Source organism: Xyrauchen texanus, chromosome 38 (genome assembly GCF_025860055.1).
Source record: "Xyrauchen texanus isolate HMW12.3.18 chromosome 38, RBS_HiC_50CHRs, whole genome shotgun sequence".
Lineage (NCBI taxonomy): Eukaryota > Metazoa > Chordata > Actinopteri > Cypriniformes > Catostomidae > Xyrauchen > Xyrauchen texanus.
The window spans coordinates 7,692,896-7,714,823 of record NC_068313.1 but is presented as its reverse complement, the minus strand read 5'-3'; the positions used below and the strand labels follow the sequence as shown (position 1 = coordinate 7,714,823).

Below are 21,928 nucleotides of genomic sequence, written 5' to 3'. Positions count from 1 at the left end.
AATAAGCTGCTGTAATTTTGGCCCAGTCCTCCAGACAGAACTGGTGTAACGGAGTCAGGATTGTAGGGCTCTTTCCTCGCACACGCTTTTTCAGTTCTGCTCACAAATGTTCTATCGGATTGAGGTCAGGGCTTTGTGATGGCCACTCCAATACCTTGACTTAGTTGTCCTTAAGCCATTTTTACACAACTTTGGAGGTATGCTTGGGGTCATTGTTCATTTGGAAGACCCATTTGCGAACAAGCTTTAGCTTCCTGGCTGATGTCTTGAGATGTTACTTCAGTATATCCACACAGTTTTTCTTCCTCATGATGCCACCTATTTTGTGAAGTGCACCAGTCCCTCCTGCAGCAAAGCACCCCCAAACCATGATGCTTTTCTTCGGCTTACAAGCCTCACCCTTTTACCTCTGAACATAACGGTCATTATGGACAAAAAGTTCGATTTTTGTTTCATCAGACTAGAGGACATTTCCCCAAAAAGTAAGATATTTGTCCCCATGTGCACTTGCTAACTGGCTTTATGGTGGTTTTGGAGAATTGGATCCTTGCTGAGCAGCCTTTTAGGTTATGTCGATATAGGACTTGTTTTACTCTGGAAAAGATTGTCTTCCTGAATCTTCACAAGGTGCTTTGCTGTTGTTATGTGATTGATTTGCACTTTTCATGCCAAACTACATTCATCTCTAGGCGAAAGAATGCGTTTCCTTCCTGAGCGGTATGATGGCTGCGTGGTCCCATGGTGTATACTACAGTTGTACCTTTAGGCATTTGGAAATTGCTCCCAAGGAGGAACAAGGCTTGTGGAGGTACACAATATATATATATATATATATATATATATATATATATATATATATATATATATATATATATATATATATATACACACACACTGGTGGCCAAAACTTATATATGAATATAAGTACTTGATTAATGTACAGGTTTTGCTCTTATGGAAAGAAATGTGTACTTTTATTTACCACAGTGGCATTCAACTGATCACAATGTATAGTCAGGACATTATTAATGTGAAAAATTACTATGCTAAAAAAAAATATTCAGAAAAACTAATTCAAGAGTTCTCATTAAAAATCCTCCACATGCAGCAATGACAGCATTGCAGTTTGTCCAGATACTCAGGTGACATTTCACCCCACACTTCCTGTAGCGCTTGCCATAGATGTGGCTGTCTTGTCGGGCACGTCTCACGCACCTCATGTCAAGCTGATCCCACAAAAGCTCAATGGGGTTAAAATCCATAACACTCTTTTCCAATTATCTGTTGTCCAACATCTGTTTCTTTGCCCACTCTAACATTTCCTGTTGTTTACTTTTTCTTTGCAATTCTTCCCATAAGGCCTGCTCTACTGAGACTTCTCTTTATTGTTGTACGTGAAACTGGTGTTGAGCGGGTTTAATTAAATGAAGCTGTCAGCTGAGGACATGTGAGGCATCTATTTCTCAAACTAGAGACTCTGATGTACTTATACTCTTGTTTAGTTGTACAGCTTGCCTTCCACATCTCTTTCTGTCCTTGTTAGAGCCAGTTGTCTTTTGTCTTAGAAGACTGTTGTGTACACCATTGTATGAAATTTCCATGTTTTTTTTGGCAATTTCAAGAATTGTATAGACTTCATTACTCAAAACAATGACTGACTGACGAGTTTCTATAGAAATCTGTTTATGTTTTGCCATTTTTTACCTAATATTGACCTTAAGACATGCCAGTCTATTGCATACTGTGGCAACTCAAACAAACACAAAGACAATGTTAAGCTTCATTTAATGAAACAAATAGCTTTCAAATGTGTTTGATATAATGACAAGGGATTTTCTAGTACCAAATTAGGCTGTATTATGTTGAAAGTAAAAACTCTGCTTTATCATGATCTGCATAAAAATAAAACTTGTAGACATTCTCATCTCTTTGTCTTGCTATCTCTAGAAATCCAGAGGTGGTTCTTTTGTCCTGAGGTAACACAAGTCTTCACGTTGAAGATAACATTATAAGCACAAAGAGGAAGCCAAAGGCTGAATGGATTCTGCGGCAGACAAGAGAATTAAATAGCAATAACTTACTCCAGCTTCCCTGCCTCTTGCCTCCCAGATAACAAGACCTTTGAATGTCTAACATGCAGGCACCAACATTAAGCTAATAATCCTCTGACTGGAGTCACTTAGGCCTTCACACTTTCTATTTGCTTTGGGCTCTAAAATATTTGATATAAAAAAAAGGATTTTAAAAATGAAGACTTAAAGGTTCCAACTAAATTGTACGAGGTGGTAAAAAAAACATATATATTTGCTCAGTGTGAACCCTTACAAAAACACATGACCATGTTCGTGTATGGTTTTCCTGTAGCTCCACTGGTGAAGCATGGTCAATGTCATTGATTCGATTTTCAAGGAGTGCACATACTGAACTGGTACAAAAAAAAAAATGCAAAGCTATAATGCGCTGCATGTCAAATAACAATTTAAATATCACGGTACTTACCTAGGATTTTATACTTTTTGGTTACTGAAGTCATACCAATGTTCTGTTTCAGTTAAATAACCACATAAGCCTAATAATCTAAACTTCTCACATCAATGGCACATACAAGTCATTGGCCATTAGATTGGTGAGAGGCATTTGCACCATTCTTTGTATTGGGGTAAATAGTGTAGATACCTGATGCAAAAATGTTTTCACACCTGCATTGCTAAGCAAGTTTACCTGAAAAAATCCTGAAATTGAATATGCTTGTTAGGTGAACGGAAAAACCAGTTATACCAATAAACAAATATATTGTTGTCATGTATGTTTTTTCAAACTTGTATGACTTTCATGGAATACAAAAGAAGAAGTTTAGCAGAATATCTCAGGGGCTTTTCCATACAATGTCCAACAATTTCCATTAAAGTGATGACTTGAATTCCAATTTTCACACAAAGGTATTTTATGTCTTCAGAAGGTTTAAAATATAGTGCATGTAAGTCATATGGACTATTTTTATAACACTCTGTGGTGCTTTTTGGAGCTTGACAGCTGCTGGTCACTAAGTGCATTCAATGTATGGAAAAGAGTATAGGCTGGAGATTCTTCAATATTAACTTAAATTCATGTTATTTTTTCAATTAAACTTTTCACTCAAATTGTTATGCTGATTGCTGACAATATGATTTGTCATGAAAACTGATAAAATAATGTTAAATAATGTCAAAAATAATGCTGAATATGTTGGGAGTTGCTGTCGTGAGGAGTCTGGGTGTGCCAGTATGGGGCCAAGAGGGTGACTTGTTCCTCATCCTCCCTGACTTTGCACAGGATCTATGCAAGAAGGCTCACTGGGGGGAATGTGTATTTGCCCCCAGTGCCAGCTGTGTGCCAGTGCGACTGTCCCAAGGGGGGCTCCCATCAGGGAATACCAGAGCGGGCAGTGTGAGGATTCCAGGGAAGCGAACAGGTCTACCTGTGCTTTGCCGAATCTACTCCAGATAAGCTGGACCACCTGGGGGTGATGTCTCCACTCTCCACTGAGCTTTGCCTGCCGCGACAGCGCATCTGCTGTGGCGTTGAGGCTGCCCGGGATATGAGTGGCCCGCAGCTGCTGACTCTAGAGGAGGAGATGGCGGGCGAGTTGCAACATGCGACAAGAGCATACGCTGCCGTGGCAATTTATATAAGCTGCCATGGCGATTTACACATGCTTGCCCTAGATCAATGGCAATAGCCTCCGCAGGGCGAATAGTACAGCCAGCAACTCTAGGCTGTCCTGACCAGGAACCGTCGGCTGCGTTCCTGTTGCACATGGTGCTCAAGCCCAGTTTGGTGGTGTCTGTGGTGACCACGACACATCTGGACACTTGTTATAGGGGAACTGCTACCTGTAGAAATGCAAGGACTGTCCAAGGGCTGAATAAGTGGCTGCAGAGCGGCGCGATAGCTACGCGAAGTGTGCCGCGGCACCATGCCCATCTCGGGACCCGAGTCTTTAGCCAGTGCTGAAGTGGTCTCATATGCATCAACCTGAGCGGCGTGACTACCACTGAGTAAGCCATATGCCCCAGAAGCCTCTGAAAGTGTTTCAGTGGAATCGCTGTCCTCCGCCTAAATGACTTCAGGCAGTTCAGCACTGATTTTGCGCACACGCTTGTGAGGCGCGACATCATTGTGATTGAGCCTAACACCATGCCGAGCCTAACACCATGCCGAGAAAATAAATGCTCTGAACCAGGGAGAGCTTGCTCTTTTCCCAGTTGACCCAAAGCCCTAGATGGCTGAGGTGCCTGAGCACCAAATCCCTGTGTGCACCCAGCCACTCTCGAGCGTGTGCTAGATTCAGCCAGTCATCGAGGTAATTAAGTATGCGGATGCCCACTTCCCTTAATGGGGCAAGAGCTGCCTCTGAGACTTTCGTGAAGAGACAAGAGGACAGGGAAAGGCCGAAGTGGAGGATCTTGTACTGATACGCATGGTCGAAGGCAAACCGTAGGAAGGGTCTGTGTCGAGGTAGAACCGAGACATGAAAGTACGCATCCTTCAGGTCTGCCAATTCAATACGCAACCAATATTGATGCAGGACACACGTCAAAATGTATTCTGCATCAGCATCATGAATGGGAGTCTGTGTAAGGTCCGGTTCAGAACTCGCAGGTCCAAGATTGACACTGGCTTTCTTTGGCACGATGAAGTAGGGGATGCTGAACCCTTTCCCCATCTTGCACCTGCAAGGGAACCAGGATGGGCACCTGGCGAACTGAATCGCGTAGCCGAGTCGGATGGTCCTGGCCAGCCACCGAGACGCGTTGGAAAGCATTAGCCACGCACCCTTGAACTGGGCTCAGATTGAGGTGGAGCAGCCTGGGCTTTAGACGCGGTTCAGGGATGCCTTGCAAGCAGACGGGCTTCGGGATCATGAGCTTAATAACCTCCATCTTCTTCTTCACCACCGAGAACTTCTGGGCAAAGTCCTCAACGGTGTTGCCGAAAAATCCAATCTGGGAGATGGGCATGTTGAGAAAGTGGGCTTTGTCGGAGTCCCTCATCTCAACCAGATTCAGCCACAAGTGGAGTTCCAGGACCACCAAGGTGGACATCACCTGCCCGAGTGCTCGCGCTGTGACCTTCATCACCCGGAGGGCGAGGTCGGTCACGAGCACAGCTCCTGCAGCACATCGGGATCAGCACTACCCATGTGCAGTTCTTTAAGTGCCTTGGCCTGGTGTACCTGCAGGATGGCCATGGCATACAGGGTGGAGGCGGCCTGTCCAGTGGCACTGTAGGCTTTGGTTGCCAGAGACGACGCAGGTGGCGGCATTTTGCGGGCAAAAGAATAGGAAAGGGGCGAAATCTGCACTCAACGTGCAGAAGGAGAGAAAGATGGAAAATGGGAGACAACTCTCTCCAATATTTTGAATTTGGACTGCAGTACCCATTTTAAACACTTGATGACAATTTACATATTGCTCCTTTAACCTTTAAAACCTCATCTGGTTGGGAGAATGTTAAGAAACTTTTAATGCCTCACATTGGACATTTAATCTCAGAACTGCCGTGATACTTGTATGGAACCACATAATATAATTTTGCAGAAATGTCTCCACAGACATGTAATTTTCATGAAAATAGGCTGCAATACTTTTGGACCCCATTACAATGGCATTTTAAATCCTTCTAAAGTTTTCCATAAAGGAATAGCAAAAGTACACATTCACTGGGTGAGAAAGATAAAAGTTGCCTCTTGATATTTAGAATTTAAGTATTGATGATTTGTCTTAAGGTAAGTCACTTGTCAATTGGGATTTGCGACCAAAACTTCAAAAGTATCCAGCCAAAAAGTTTTTTGTAAGCAAAAATAAGGAATACTATTGCCCTTTTCACTTGCCAAAGTATCCTCCAGACAAGAAACCACACAAATATGGGCAGGAGGCAGATTGGAAAAAATAAATTTCCAAGTCTAAGCTATCAAACAGCACACAATCAATATGACTGCATTTAATGTGTTGTGTAATGCATGAGGACAAATTATAAATACACGCAAATGCTTTCTTTTATAGACAACAGACACATTAGTGGAAATTATATTCTTCTGTAATAAAACAGAATTTAACGATCGCAGAGACAAAAGCACCATTTAAGACTGACCCAAACAACACATTTAAACCTGCACTTCAGGACTTCCTCCTTTATGAGAGGATACAATAAAACCCTGTAATTAGGCTCGACCAAACTATTAGGCCAAAGAAATCATCAATATCATATATAGCTGAGGATTTTTCATCCTTTGGAATTTTTAAGTTGTATTTACCTCTGAGAAGGAAAATAAATATCTGTAATTCATTATAAAGAATAATAATAATAATAATATTAATTAAAAAAAAAGATCTGAATAGATACTATGGGTCCAAAAGAATTTGGACATTCAAGTCACAATAAAAATTTTATTGAATTTAATTTGAAATGCAAACAAACCACTGCAAACAAAGTAAGCTAGGCCTTTGGATCCAACTTCATAGGTTTGAGTCCTTTTGACGATTAATTTAAAGAAGTGGTACCAATAATAATTTTTAGTTAATGTGTGTAGTCAATTCCCCTCAAGTTCACACAGGTGCCCAAGCATAATAAGTACAGGTGTAGTTCATCATGGGGTGGGTTTCGTATTGATACAGATGTCAAATTGATTTGATTCTGATTTCAGAAGCGTTGTGATTTCATACTGATTTATTTGAGTATATTTCAGATATACACTGAAAAAAATACTTTCACTATCGTCAGTTTTACCCAATCCTCTGATGCTCATATTACAAAAAAAAAAAAATATGTAACCAAGGGAACTTAAATTAACTGAGGTTATTTAACTAAAAAATGTCTTTTAAGCTCTTCTTAATCCATATGCATTGGAACAACATGAATATTCTTGTTTGGTTAACTGAAACTGGGCAGAGGTTCTCTATCTGTCACTCACTCAAAATTGTGTTGATGTAGAGACACTAGGGGTCGCTCTTGTGAGCCCCAAAAATTTCTGATCTTTGAGAAAAGGCCAATGGGAATTAGCGAGTGGAATTTGCATGACACTCCCCCGGACATACGGTATAAAAGGAGCTGGCTTGCAAACACTAATTCAGATTTTTTCTTCGGAGCTGAGCGTTTATGAGCAGCGAGTTCCACTGCCGTTCCATTCACCTCGAACACGAGAAGCATATGCTGTTGGATATATGGTGCATTTCAGCTGCTTTCTCCACTTAGTGCACAACTAGTGCAAAGTATGCACCTGGGTGCTTCGACAGCTAAAAGACTATATTCTAACAAGAGTATATTTCCTTCTAAAAGAGTGCACACTGGCGGAGAGCGTCTTTTAAAAGATGCCTTTCCGTCTGTGTTTAGTTCCTGGATGCGGTCGATATCTCTACGCCTCTGACGGCCACAATCGCTTTCTCACTGTCTGGGCCAAACTCACATTGAGGCAGCGTTCGTGGATAGTTCATGTTCTCACTGCGAGAATATGCCCATGGCAACATCCAGCCGCTCCCCACCCTGGTCCTTCTACCTACGGGTACAAGGCCGGGATGTTTAGTGCTGAGGGTGATTTGGGGACCCCAATGGGAGTGGTTCCACCAGGTAATCCCCCACGGACCTCCCATTCCCCGGTATGCTCGTATCCCCGGTCGAGTTCTGGGATGAGACAGGCAGTTCGCCTCAGGGCAAGTTTAATATCTCGTTCAGGGCTCGAGCACAGGATGAGCTCTTGATCGCAACATTGGAGAGCAGGTTGGCATAGTCAGATGCTGAGGACTCGACTGGGCACCCACCTTTGGGTGTGGCCGCCCAGTCTGAGGCTGACATGGAGCTGATGGCCACGCTTACCCAGGCCGCTGCGAGTGTTGGGCTGGAGTGGAACCTTCCACCTTGCCCTGAGCCCTCACGGCTTGATGATTGGTTCCTGGGTTGGGAGCGCCGCTCACGGCCATGCCACGCACCGGTTCCATTGTTCCCAGAGGTGCACGAGGAACTCACAAAATCTTGAGCTTGAAACTAGGTTGAGGAACAATATCCTTTGAGTTTCTTTAAATTGTTTTATCCATTTTAAAGTAATCGGCATGCTAATCATAACATAGTGAACAAGTTGTACACAGAAGTGTTTACACAAGTATTTAGCATGCTAGCATTTAATTTATCATTTCACAATAGAGTTTAATTTGAATAATTTCGACTTGTTAAATTTGGTTTGGTTTACTATATTCACTTAGAAGAATTTGAAGAATTTAAGTTGAGATCACATGGTAATTTTAATTAAAGAGAACTAATTTCAAATGTGTGGTACTACTGTCCATGATTTAATCAAGTTTAGCCAAAGACTTGTTTTTTGAGTGATGTTGTCCAATCTGCTTACATATGAAAGAAATTATCTTTTAGCTAATGCAATAAATTATACAGGGAAATTTCCCTCTTAGAACATTGCAAAAATATTACTTAAAACAAAAATAAAAACCTGAAACTAAAGTAAACTCCAAAGAAAAGATTATATCTTGGGATTATAAGAACTGATATCAGGATGTTTTACATAAAGATCAAAATTAATTGTAAAATGTATATTTTACCCAGCCCTAGTTCATCACATTTACTATTGACATGTTCCATTTTTTGTCATGGACAGATATTGTATGTACAATTTCTTTAAAATTTAAAAACATTCAAGAAGTTTACAGAAAGTAATATTGATTGTTATTGAGTTTCAATATATATATATAATAAAAACATAGACTAGACAGTACATTAACTAATCCCCTGTGTCATTTAGAGCCACACAATGTCTCTATTACATTTGTAAAAGAACACATTGACACTAAAAGTTCATGTTAAATTCATAGTTCATAGTACATTTCAGTGTTATGTAAGTAGTGACCAATTACATATAAAGATAATTCTATGTGCTTGTTATATGTCAAAGGCACTGCATCCAAATCATCTCACACCTTCATCCAGTGAAGCCTTGAATGTGCCATAAACTTTCTCTACAGTAGAGTCAGGGTCTATTTTCTCCTTTCTTCTCCGTCATCCTCCACTGCCTGTCTTTCCTTACCTTCCTAGTTCACCTTCTCTCATTTCTCTTTTTTTTCTGAGGAACAAGAGGGCCTCCTCTTTGCAATTCTCCGCCTTGCTGAAAGGCACCATCTGTTTAGCTGCTCAATGGCGGCACACGACGCAAGGGAGAAGATTGACGCCTACAGATCAGAATCAAAAGAACACTGAATGAGGATTTTCTTTGCCATCCAGGCCGCAAATCTGACAACTGTTGGTTAAGTTCAACACAACTGCCGCTATAGACATACCTCACCAGATTAGGCCTCCACTGAATCCAAACAATCCATAAAGTTTCTACTCAATACAATGTAGAGGGGGCATCTTGTGAAGACCTTCATTTTGGAGAAGAGAGATATGCACTAAAAGCCACTAAACTAACTAAAATGTTAGGTCGTGGGGACTTTAAAATTGTCCAGTAATAAAATTAGGTGTTTAACTGTCACTTTTTGTTAATCCTAACAATACACAAACATGACAATTAAAATTCATAAATGTGAATTGAAATATCCCATAATATTCTCCACCCAACAAACAACATTCTGAAAGTCAGACAGCTCTAAGCAGCAATGTCTTGCACTGATAAAGCCTTCAGAGTATTTGCTGTCAGGATTTAAGTCTGAAATCTGGAACCGTCTGATCTATGGCTGTCTGATATTGATGTTTACACTCAGCTCACATGACATGACAAGGGCTGACACTGCCAAATCCCCTTCAAGATAGTCCATTCAAACATCCCTGGGGCTCACTTTGTTCTGGAACTCCAAGGGCAGGTTCACATCTCCTTATAGCTCTTTCTTAACGATATTCTCCATGCTCGGCACTACCGTCCTTGCATCCCTCAACAGCACATGGGAATGCTTTCGTCCCAGAACCGGGCGAGCATCTCCTCTGTGGTCCCATCGCACACAGTGGATGGCCTAAAAAAGCATCAAACTAATCTCCATCACGCCTGTTCTGTAAAACTCTCTAGATGGGCTCCCACTTCAAAGGGGCCAGTTCGTGTTAATCAGTTTAAAACACATGTTCCTACAGCTGTTCCACCAGAGCAAACATGACCAAGTCCATTCAGAACAATGCTAATAACATTGTAGGGTACAGTGGGGCAATAGGGATCTCATCTAGGGCACAGAATGATCTGAAACCACCCTGAACACACTCATTTAGCCTATTTAAAATTCAACTTAACTTATAAATGATTAATTAAAAGATAAGCATGTTTTTTTTAGGTGTTTTTAAGCAGGGCCCAGAAATCTGTTTATTTTTTCATTTTTTATTTATAATTTTTCCTGAAATAATTGTTTTAATGTTTAATTTCATCATCAAAATGGTGTCTATTAAAAAAACTTTTAACAAGTAAAAAACACTTTTTAACATACCATTTTAACACACTTTTATTCCGAGCAATTTTTCTATAATTATTATTATTATCAGTATTACTACACACTAATACTGTTAAATTGTTAAAATACTGTTAAAAAATCATGTTAAATTGACGGTAAGAAATACAGTAACCTTGCTTCAGGCTTTACAGGATGTCATTTTGATGCCTGTATATTTTACTGTGCTTTACCATTTATATTATTAAAATACTGTTTATAAACTTAATACTTTAAACTTCTGAAACTGTTAAAAATCTGCTTTTCACTTTATAAATCTATTGTTACTCACTGTAGTATTTACAGAAGGGCACATGATGACATACATTTTGTCAGTAGTGACCTTTCCAAGAGCATTGACCAATAAACATGTAGAGACAGTGCTCAGTGTCACTCACACAAACACACCATCAGGGTAACACATGTGAAATTAAAATAATGCAGTAAACATTAACATCAAATATAACATAGAACACCCCAATGTACATAACTGATATTAAAAATAAGAAGAAACAACTATTCCCATATAATAAAATGAAATTTGATGGGTAACACAGGGAATTATGGGAATGCCAGATAATATTTTTTAACTGTAATTTTAACAATTAACAATTTACCATAAAAAGTACATGTACTCTTTTTTTTTAAACATAATATACATTTTTACCATTAATTATATGGTAATATCATACTTTTTACTTGTGAAAAAAAAAAAAAAACAATTGTACAAATTTGTACTGTAAAATTACATGTATTGTCTTTTTAAATATATTTTATATATACTGCCCGTTTACCAATTAACGTTTTTCTGTAGCATTTTACAGTCTTTTACCATAAATATTATGGATTTTTTTACAGTGCAATGAATATTACATTGTACTATACAGTTGTAATATATTTCTGTTGCAATTTCTTTAATTTCAGGCACCTAGCTTTTATTTTGAATCATGCTATTATTTTGACTTGAGCTTTAATTTTAACGTGTGGTTTTGGTGGAAGCTTCACTTCTTCTGACAGATCAACTACATGGCCAATGTGATGGTTAAAATTTAAAATTATTGAAATATACAGTGTAAATGTAATACACGTACAAGACAGTGTACATTTAAAACCTTTAGAGAGCTCCACATAAAAAAACACACCATAAAAGTATCCAAAAGTTGCTCCATATGACTTTCAAATCTTTTTTAAGTCACACGATAGCTATGTGTGAGGACATTACCTAAATGTACTGTAACTCACTGGCAAGGATAAAATAAAAAATTTACCTTTTGTATTCCACAGAAAGTCATTAGTACAGATCATTACACACATCATTAGTAAACATTAGTGATATCAGAATTTTCCTTTTTGTGTGGACTATTTCTTTAAGTGGCAAGAATATTGTACATAGAAAATTCTAAGATGCTAAAGCAGAAATCATAAATTCTCATGCCTAAATTTGGTCAGTCCAAAAGAGTCTTAACTTCAGCAGATCATTTGCTTTAATCTAAAAATGAAAGCATAATCTACCCATCCTCATGTCTCAAAACTCAAGTTAAGAAGGTGTCATCACAATATCAAAGCTGCATTTTCCATATAATGAGCATAAACTGTAATCACTGACTGTGAAATCCAGCTATAATTTTGCTTGGTTTATGCCACCCCAAAAAAATAGGTGCATGACGCCCCTAGTCCACAATCAAACGCAAGCACAAAAATAATCAACCGATCCTTCAAAATCCTCTTTAAGACACAAAATATGACTCAGAAGTTTACTTTTGGTGGTGGTGAGAGCAAGCCAAGCCTGAAAATATAAGCAGCTCATTAGTGCTGCATGTGGCTAGCCTGGGGCGGCATTGCGCAAAGATGGCACCGCACCCATGGTGCCTCATGCATTGAGGGCCTGGCCTAGTAAAATGCTAAAGTATACCCTGCAGAAAGATGTTCACTGATCAAGTGGCTGTAATGCACCACTTCTATACAACAGAGTTGAGGAAATGCAAAACCTTTTTCTCAGTAAGGGGTTATGACGAAAAATAAGCTTAAATGATAACATGGGATTTGTTTGCATGCTATTCAAATCATTCTTTAGCTTTCCCTACATGGCTAAAAGTATGTGTGTCCCCACTTCTAATTAACATATGCTGGATCATTGCATCAGTAGGCCGTACAATCTCCTTGCACAAAGCCAAAGATCACGGTTGCTCAAAATACTTGCCTTAGAGCCACTTTTAGAAAATGCTGGGTGGCCAAGGTGACTGCTGAATAAAATGACAGGGTAAGAGAATAAAAAGCACTTGGAGTGTACATATGGGATTTTTATTAATAATAATGTGAGTTAGATTTGTCACACCACGCATTCTCAAAGTTTATTTTTTACACTAGACAGTTTTGTTCATATTAACAGGTGCATTCTAGCTTGTCGCTACATGTCACGTTTGCAGCGTAGACATGGAAGTGACAATTAAATAAAAATAAACGAATTATGAAAAAGCCCGATTGTAGTGATGCGCCACTAATAACCCTTTTGGGGGGAATATTTGGCCTGCAGGCCAGACTTTGAGTATCACTGCCATAGATGTTATTTATAAGCAGAGCAGGCCTTTTGACACAAAGGCTTAATGGTAATTTTGCAATATCCTGACATTTTAAGACTGCATTTCTCTTTAAGCTTAGAACAAGACCAATTTTTTGCCAATGTTAGCTGTTGCTGAGGTTTACGTTTCGCAAGGCATGAAATATTGATCCATTCTCCACACATTTGCCGAGACCACCAACCAAGAAAAATGTGAAACCGGGCTCAAACAGCTTTCATGAAAACAAAGTGCGCACATATTAGAAATCACAAGCAAAAGCACGCTACCAGAATTATCCCACAGAAAACGATGGTATATAAATTATTAATAATGATTGTTCTAGCTTTAATGAGAGTAATGAGGCATTTCTGTGACTATTTCTGTCTAAAACATAACATAAATCAGTCATAAGACAAATCTGTGTGAAATAATGGCATGAAATGCGACAGGATGAGAAGGACTCCCCTGCTGTGTTCATTTACGCAGTACGTGGGTAACTATGCTAATGTTCTAAATATTAAATGCTCAGAGGAGAGATAATGTAACAAACACCATTTCCATTATGCTCTGAGTGACAGCTCTATGACACAAAGCCCTAATTTAGTAATAAACCCCTACCTCACCATTTGGAAATGGATACTTCAGCCAATAAGTCAAATAATGCTGAAAATATAACATATATATTGTATACAGAATATATATAATTATGATAATGGCACAGCCTCTACAGGCTCATTTATTGAAGAACCACAGCACACAATCCCATTTATTATCGGTTTTCTTCTTAAATTTGATTTATGTGGCATTACTATTGGGTGCTCTCTTGGACCTAGTAATGAGAAGTAGAGCAGCTTGTTGCAGGTTGGTCTGAGGTCTTATTTTCCAGTCAGCACATAGAACAGCAATATTTTGCATCATGATACTGCATCAATATTCTAACCACAAAAATCAATGAATTTAGTTACGTTTTTCACATTCATATTATTTTATATAAAAAAAGAGCAGGTTCAACTTGATATGTATGGCATCATACCAGGGTTTGTTCACCCAAAAATGAAAATTCTCTCATTATTTACTCACCCTCATGATATCCCAGGTGTGTATGCCTTTCTTTCTTCTCCAGAACACATTTGCATAATAATGGAAAAATATCTTAGCTCAGTAGGTCCTTAAAATGCAAGTGAATGGTGATTTCTCTTTTGAAGCTCTGAAAATCACAGACAGTCAGCGGTTAAATTAATGTATTCTATTGCGATAAGCTTTGGTGCGAAAACATATCAGTATTTAAGTACATTTTAACTATAATTCAATGCTTCAGGTAAGCTTCACGAGAGGGTGGAGTCCAAGCAGTCTCTCGTGTGACATATTCGCATTGCCATGATACAGACGTAATCGCACATTATCCACTCGGTTGAGATAAGCACACAAAGCACCTTTGTGATTGAAGAAACAAATAAATACAGATCTACGCTCCCATTCTAATCAAGTAACAGACACGGTGTAAATAATTTATTTATTATGCTGATTACACAGCTTTGTTTGAATGCTGCACTCAGTGTAAAAGTAAGTGTTTCCCTCTCTTTTACATTTTACAGTGTTTTTTTGGGGGGGTACTACACCGTTACAAGAAGTACCCCCTATTTTAATTATTTTATTTCCCTCCCCCTGTCCCCTCCCAGATTCAAGAAGGCGGGTATGACCTTACCGGTCTGCCGGCAGGTCATCTCCGCTCAAGTCGGTCGGCTATGAGCCCCTTCTCCTCTCGCGGTCGGCGGCCAATTCCTCCGCTTCCAGGCGGCCGAGCTCCTCTGTCCCCTGGAAGACGGCTGCTCCGTTGGGGTGGATGGTAGCAGCGAGAACTCCACTACGTGCATCCCTCCTCCTTCCCGGGTTTCGGCACCAGTGTAACGCAGTTCAATGGGAAGGAGGAGGCGAGAACTGGCTTGACAATATAAATAATAGTTTAATGGTAAACTGAAGCAAAAAAGACACAAACATAAACACACGACGGTCAGCTGCCCATAAATGTTCTCTCTCGCACCACCATCCACATTTGGCCTTTATTCCCCTCGGACGCTTGATTAGCCTGATAAGGGACCGAGTGTGTAGAATCAGAACCCGGCCCCGCCCTCCGTCCTGTCACACATAGATATACATTTTAAATCATTTGTATTTGCCTTACCTTAACAAACATTATTAAAATCTAAAATACAATACAATAGAATGCTTAAAAGATGCTTAAAAGAAACTGGAGCGCAGCAAATATCCACCATTGAAATCTGCTACTCTGAAGAACCGCACAGTTGCTTACTTTGTGACATCATGGTAATTTAATATTTGAATGGACATTAATAATCGGAATAATCGACAATTATGATTTTTGCTATAATCGTGCAGCCCTAGTTTCAAGAGACAATGCGATTACATCACGCAAGCACCGCTGCTGACCGGAAGCATGATTTAAAGTTTAATAAAGTACTTAAATATTGATCTTTTCACACCAAAAGCGATGGTGTTGCTTTAGAAGACATTAATTTAACAGCTGGTGTCGTATGAATGACGTTTATGCTGACTGTCTGTGATTTTTGGAGCTTCAAAAGAGAAATCGCCATCCACATGCATTTAAGGACCTATTGAGCAAAGAAATGTATCTATTTTTCTTCAGATGTGTTCTGCAGAAGAAAGAAAGTCATACACAACAGTAAATAATGAGATAATTTTCATTTTTGGGGGAACTATCCCTTTAAGTCACAAACACTACTGCTTATCGATCAAAATGTAAACTCAGAACGAAACTAAGAATCTAAGTCTACAACTAATTCTATGGTTCTATAATGAAGAAAGGCAGGACGTTCAGCACTTGTGGCACAAAGCACCAAAATCTTATGTAGATGAATGAGAAACAAGTGATTACAAGTTTGCAATATATCACAGTTTTGAATTGAACAAAGATTTGCAATATTAATGAATCACTACAATATCGTAACGCCAGATCTATGCTGATTATTAAACCACTAAAAGCCATGCCAAAGGATAAAAAGTCAGAGCTAGCAAGGTTTCCAGCATTTTAGGTCATCTCTTGTTAGCACCCTCAGTGAATGCAGTATGTTTGATGTCAAACTGAGGGAAGCACAGCTTGTGTAACCTGCAAAAAGCAAGCCATCCATACAGTGGAGATAACAGTGCCACTGCAATGGTGACAGCTGAGCTTTGCGAGTATCTCTAAGAGAAAGTAAAAGGAAAAAACAAGAGTGAGACAGAGCCCAAACCTTTGCCAAAACTCTTCTCACTGACACCAGGTAGACAGTGGTATTTCACTACCTCAGCATCCTTAAAAGGAAAACACACGAGTCACGTTTTTTCTTTCTTCTTTTTAAGTGACCATAATGGGCATCAGGCCCAAAGTTGCTCTGAAACGAAGACTACGTTTAGAGAGACATTCGTGCCAGCAGGCTGAAGCAACAGTAAATGACTGTCTGCTATTCAGCCTCATTACAAGCCTTAATGTCTCAGCCGCTAGGGTGAAACAAAGAGTAGACTAGATCATAGACTATGATCCAGTGTATCAGCTTAGCTTCAAATTGTCTAATGAGTGTGTTCTTAGCTATAACAAGGTCTTTTTTAAAGCAAACCAGTTCACTCTGCGGTCATGTTGTTAACAGTTAACATGTTAACAGTCAAGAAAGTACAGCTCCTTTCGGCTTCAGTGGGGAAAGACTGTGATCTCCAAAACTTTCTCAGCCTTAGAAAGCATACCGACAAACTTCCAACGGTTTAATTAATTATTCTTAACGCACCACAAACAAAGTGATAAAAGGTATATGGAGACTTTAATTGAACGAGAATTATATGAGTTAACAGGACTCAGGCCTAATGATTTAAGTAATCTATTGGAATATATGAAAGCGAACATGATCAGTCAGAACAGGAGTAAAAGAAAAATCCACACTTTAAACCCCTTTATTCAAAATTGTACAGGACTTGCCCTCATGGCAGTTTACCATTGTTCTTCCATGTTTAACAATGACATTTCTGTTGATAAGTCCATAACCACTGCTAAGACCACTGATGGCTCCTCATTACTGTGATGAGATCAATGTACATAGTGTTTCTAAAAAATAAACTATTGAATTTATGAAAAAAATATATATATTTTCCTCTTCAGTGCTGCTTAGCATGTCTAGCCATTTGAGATGTTGGACTTCCTTCAAAGCGCTGTAATGTAGAACAATCTTCTTAAAATTTCTAATAGGTTGGATAATTTTTGTGATCTGCGCCACATTATCAAGGGAACTCTGGTTGGATCCTGAATGCGATCAGCTCTAGGGTACATTTTCTCTCGAGTGTGCATAATGATAATGCATGGATAATTAGGAAAGCCCGGTTGACGATTGCTTCATAAACAGGATTGTACTGAGTGGTTCACTCGCATGAGTGGGTCTGTGATGGCTCATGCAAAAAACAAGTTTTAACACTCCGTTCAAGGCCAGCATCAAGCGCCGCATCTCCCTACACACGACAAGAGTTGCAAAAAGTGTCACGGAGAGGCGATTTTACGAGTTTGCCATGTAAAAAGCAGGAGGTGTGCACAATAAACACTGAAAACATGTATTTGGAAGAGAGAAGAAAAAAAACGCTTGCAGTTGCTTTGATAGCAGAAAGTAATAAAATGACTCATTTATGTTTAGGCCTAAGCATTTTCTTTGTGAGTTTAAATTAGTTAAATAACTGGGGTCTCTGATATTCGTAAAAATATGGTAATATTTAATTAAAATAAATTATGAGACATTCATTGTCTCTTCACAAATTTGGAATATTTAAATATTTCTTGTTGCTTTGTACTCTCAAAGACATTATTGGTGTTCTTTTTATTAAGTTAAAAATGTGTGTGTAAAAACAATTTGGTGTAAAGTGACGTCACTTCATAGACCCTTAACGCGTATAAATATCAGTCACTTTTGCACATTAATCATTGCTCTTGACAATCACAAAAGTGAAAAAATTTCTCCGAAACGGCACAGCTGGCAATCTTTCATGGCACACTAGTGTGTCGTGGCACAGTGTTTGGTAACACTGTGTTAAAGGAATATTCTGGGTTCAACACAAGTTAAGCTCAATCGACAGCATTTGTGGCATAATGTTGATGAGCACAAAATTGGAGGACTCAATCCTCCTTTTCTTTTAAAAAAGTGAAAAACAAGGTTACAGTGAGGTACTTACAATGGAAGTGAATGGGGGCCAATTTTTGAACATTAAAATACACACTGTTTCATAAGAATAGCCACAAGACGTAAACAATATGCATGAAAACATGATTTTAGTGTGATAATATTACTTAATAAACTTTTCTGTGTAAAGTTACAGCCAATTTTACAACTTCATTACCATGACGATGTAGTCAACAAACCCTAAAACGACTGTAAAAATTACAATTTAAACCACCATACACCTCAAATAACATTTATAAAATCATAACCTTTACATTTCTGTTTAAACCTCCAAAAATTGGCCCTATTCACTTCCATTGTAAGAACTTTTTTTTTTTACTTTTTTTTTTTAAAGAAAAGAAGGAACGAGTCAAAATGTATTTTTATGGTAATCAATTTTATGACACAAATGCTGTCAATTGAGCTTAACTTTGTGCCCTGACAGTCACTTCATTATTTAACCCTTAAATGCATATGTTTCACCAAACTTTATTCAAAAGACAATAGTCTGGCAACACAAATCTAACATTTCAATAACATGTGAAATGACCAGTTGTGTCTACCAACAATGGTATCATAAAAACATATAAAAGAAACTTTAATAAATTAATAATTAACATTTCTAAAACTGTATTCCAGGTTGGTCCAGGTAATGTGCAAGCACATTCTAGAACAAAATCCTAGGCAATGTCTTTGCCAGTATCACTAGGCAATGTCTTTGCCAGTATGACTGACTGTTTGAACTATATTCCTTTAAACCATGCACAGCCATTACCCGCAAGGCTTTCTACAATTATCTTTGAGACAATTGTAACACAATTCACAACAAGGTATCTTGAGCTATATTGGACAGTCTTTGCCGGCTGTCTATGCTATCTTCTTATTTCGGATTATCGCTTCATAAGGTTTCATACTAATCATATTAGCTTTGACAATCACTTCTCTCAAATAGCAAGCAGAGGAAGAAAGTAATCCATTTGTTTTCATTATTGCTTTTGCTGAAAGGCACTTCATCATTAACAATCATTCTGGGAGACAGGGACGTAAATCTAATAAAGCTTATATTACTCTGCCTTTGTTTACTTGCGTTTTTAAAACATTATTTTTTATGTATGCCAGGTGGAGTGTATAATTACTACATTTCTCCTTCTGAACAATGTAGACTTTGTGGTACAAGGTCGTTTAAAGCAATTGTAGAAGAATTCTGTTAATATAATTTATATACTTTCTTGTTTGTTTTTTGGCTTGTCTCAAAGTTTACAAAAATAGATTAATGGTTTTACCTGAGGTTACTATGGTCTTTTTTTTTTTTTTTTTTACAAATACCACAGTTAAACTAAGGATAGGCTATTGTGCAAGATATATTGTAAATGTTTGGTAAAATGTCACAGTAAAGCTTTGATATTATATGCATGTATAAATCACTATATAAATTACTATTGAATAACACTGAACTGACTTGTTTTCAATAGACAAAATGGCAAGTTCTATATAATGGAAAAACTGAAGCTCATTTGATTGAGAGAAGAGCAGCCTTGTAATGCAATTTTCTGATGTGTTTTCAATTGTACACAGCAATGAAACGATAACTTTAATCTTCACTTAAAACTACAGTGACACTAAGCCTGTTTAATAACCTTAGTAAAGCTGAGGAAACCAAAATATGATAAAATATGATTAAATAACCTCAATATGTTTTTTAAAATTTATTATGAAACAGATAATAAAACCCTTAGTGCAGTGTCAAAATAAAAACCCCAGGTTAGGGTGAAGTAAATAGGATAGAAATATATAATATAAGTATAAACTTGCAAATCAATGAAAATGATTACATTTGAATCTCCCTTGTGTTAATTTAGTGAAAAACTGTGGGAAACACGCACTCATAATTATTAAACAAATTGTATTTAATGTCTTTGAAGTATTAATTCTATATGGCTACAATGGCTGTTTAGAATAAAATGCTATTTCAGAGCAAAAACATAATTATCGAGATATGTATATATAATATTATCAATTCAGCTCTACTTCATGTAGAGGGTCGATGACACACATTTTGATGTCAGTCAGATAAGCTTTAATTACAGTCATTTGAGCATGCATAATAAATAAGAAATGTCTGTCATTTTGATACGCAGAAACCCATTACACAGATTTTCAGCAAAAGGTGGGGGCTAAATTGCCACAAATTGGCACAATTCTGCAACCAAAGAACGTCTAATTTCAGACCAAGTTGTTCAGATCTTTTCACATCGAATGAATTCTGAGAAAAATGAACATGCAATGCTAACTAGTCATGAATGGACACATACTATGCATATGGTTGTTTCTATAACATGGGCCCTTTTGACTTGTGGACTTAGAAAATATTCCCTCTTAAAACACACTTTTCATACCTAATAACCAAAACTGCTTGAAGAATATATACAACCAATAAATTACTGTAACTGGTTACTTACTGGCAGTCTGTTTAATCTGTCCTAACCATTCATTTTTGTTCCCCATTTATTAACCTAATTATAAAACATGAATGAATGATTTCACAACTCCAATAGTTCAAAATGATAAACACTACAAAAACATATGATTACAATAAATGTCACATTTATTTACAACATATGTGAGTTATTAACCCAAAAGTGACAAAAAAGCATTTCTTATTGTTACCTGCTTTGCATGACTATACGAAAAGACAACAATAAGACAACCTGAATAGGGCTTAGCAACGCCTATGTTGTCTATACATTGAACATATGAGAACTCATGAACTAATTTCATCACTTTATAAAACATCATTAACCACAGTGTCACTTTGACTAAATCTCAAATGATGTATACTAATATATATATATGTATGAGTGAGAGAGAGAGAGAGAGAGAGAGAGAGAGAGAGAGAGAGAGAGATGGAACATGTGCAATCACCTGTTGTCACACCCAAACAGAGATGCTGTCAAAGATCAGCTTTCTCAGTGGAAAAGTAGCCATCCAAGCGGGGGTATTTCTCTTTTGTGGTAGCCGGTGCACAAAAGTCTTTCACTATAGAATTTGCAATCTTCTCCACTATTTTAAACACCATGTCTTCTCCAATGTGGAAAGTCTGGTAAGAGGTAAGCGCCTTGAGAATGTCAAAAAGTCTAAAATGGTACAAATTGCACTGCCTTTTTTTTTAATAATTATTATGACTTTTACAAATTTTTATCTAGTAGATAAGACAAAATAAACTTGTTCAACAAGACAAGATTAAATCCAATAATAATAATTGCATGGAAAACTTTCTCAATTGCATTAAGTCAATTGACTGTTTTGCAATGACGGTGATGGAAGTTACATTATTTATTTTCTTTTATAAAATGACTGACTTGTGTCTTGCCATTTACTAAGTACAAACGATTCAATAATATTTTCACACTGTGTATAATTTGAAAAATTACAACTTGATGATGCTCAATGTAATGATGCTGGCAAGGACAATGAAGACAATGACATGAAAATGAAGGAACCCAAGTGCAGTTTATTACTTGAAGAGTGATATATCAAATGTGAAACCAAAACAAAACATGACTATGAAATCACAAAAACTAGACTTGGCTTGGCACAAAACTACAAAGTTACATCATACACATTCACATACTAGACCAAGGACAATGGTAAACATGAGGGCTTAAATGCATGACATGGGGGACCATAAACCAATGATCAAACAGAACACTAAACAAGA

General features: G+C 37.9%; 1 protein-coding gene across 5 annotated transcripts in view; it reads right to left on the bottom strand.

Annotated features, from left to right (window-relative positions):
* Positions 1–21,928, bottom strand: part of LOC127632056 (teneurin-4) — a 292,730-nt gene that overhangs the window by 247,355 nt on the left and 23,447 nt on the right. The window contains exon 3 of one of the 5 annotated variants that reach the window (XM_052110531.1): positions 19,504–19,509. The exons of the other annotated variants lie outside the window; for them this stretch is intronic. Within the exon in view, the coding sequence (XP_051966491.1) occupies positions 19,504–19,509 (6 nt within the window). The remainder of the gene's footprint in view (positions 1–19,503; positions 19,510–21,928) is intronic. 5 annotated transcript variants of the gene reach the window in all.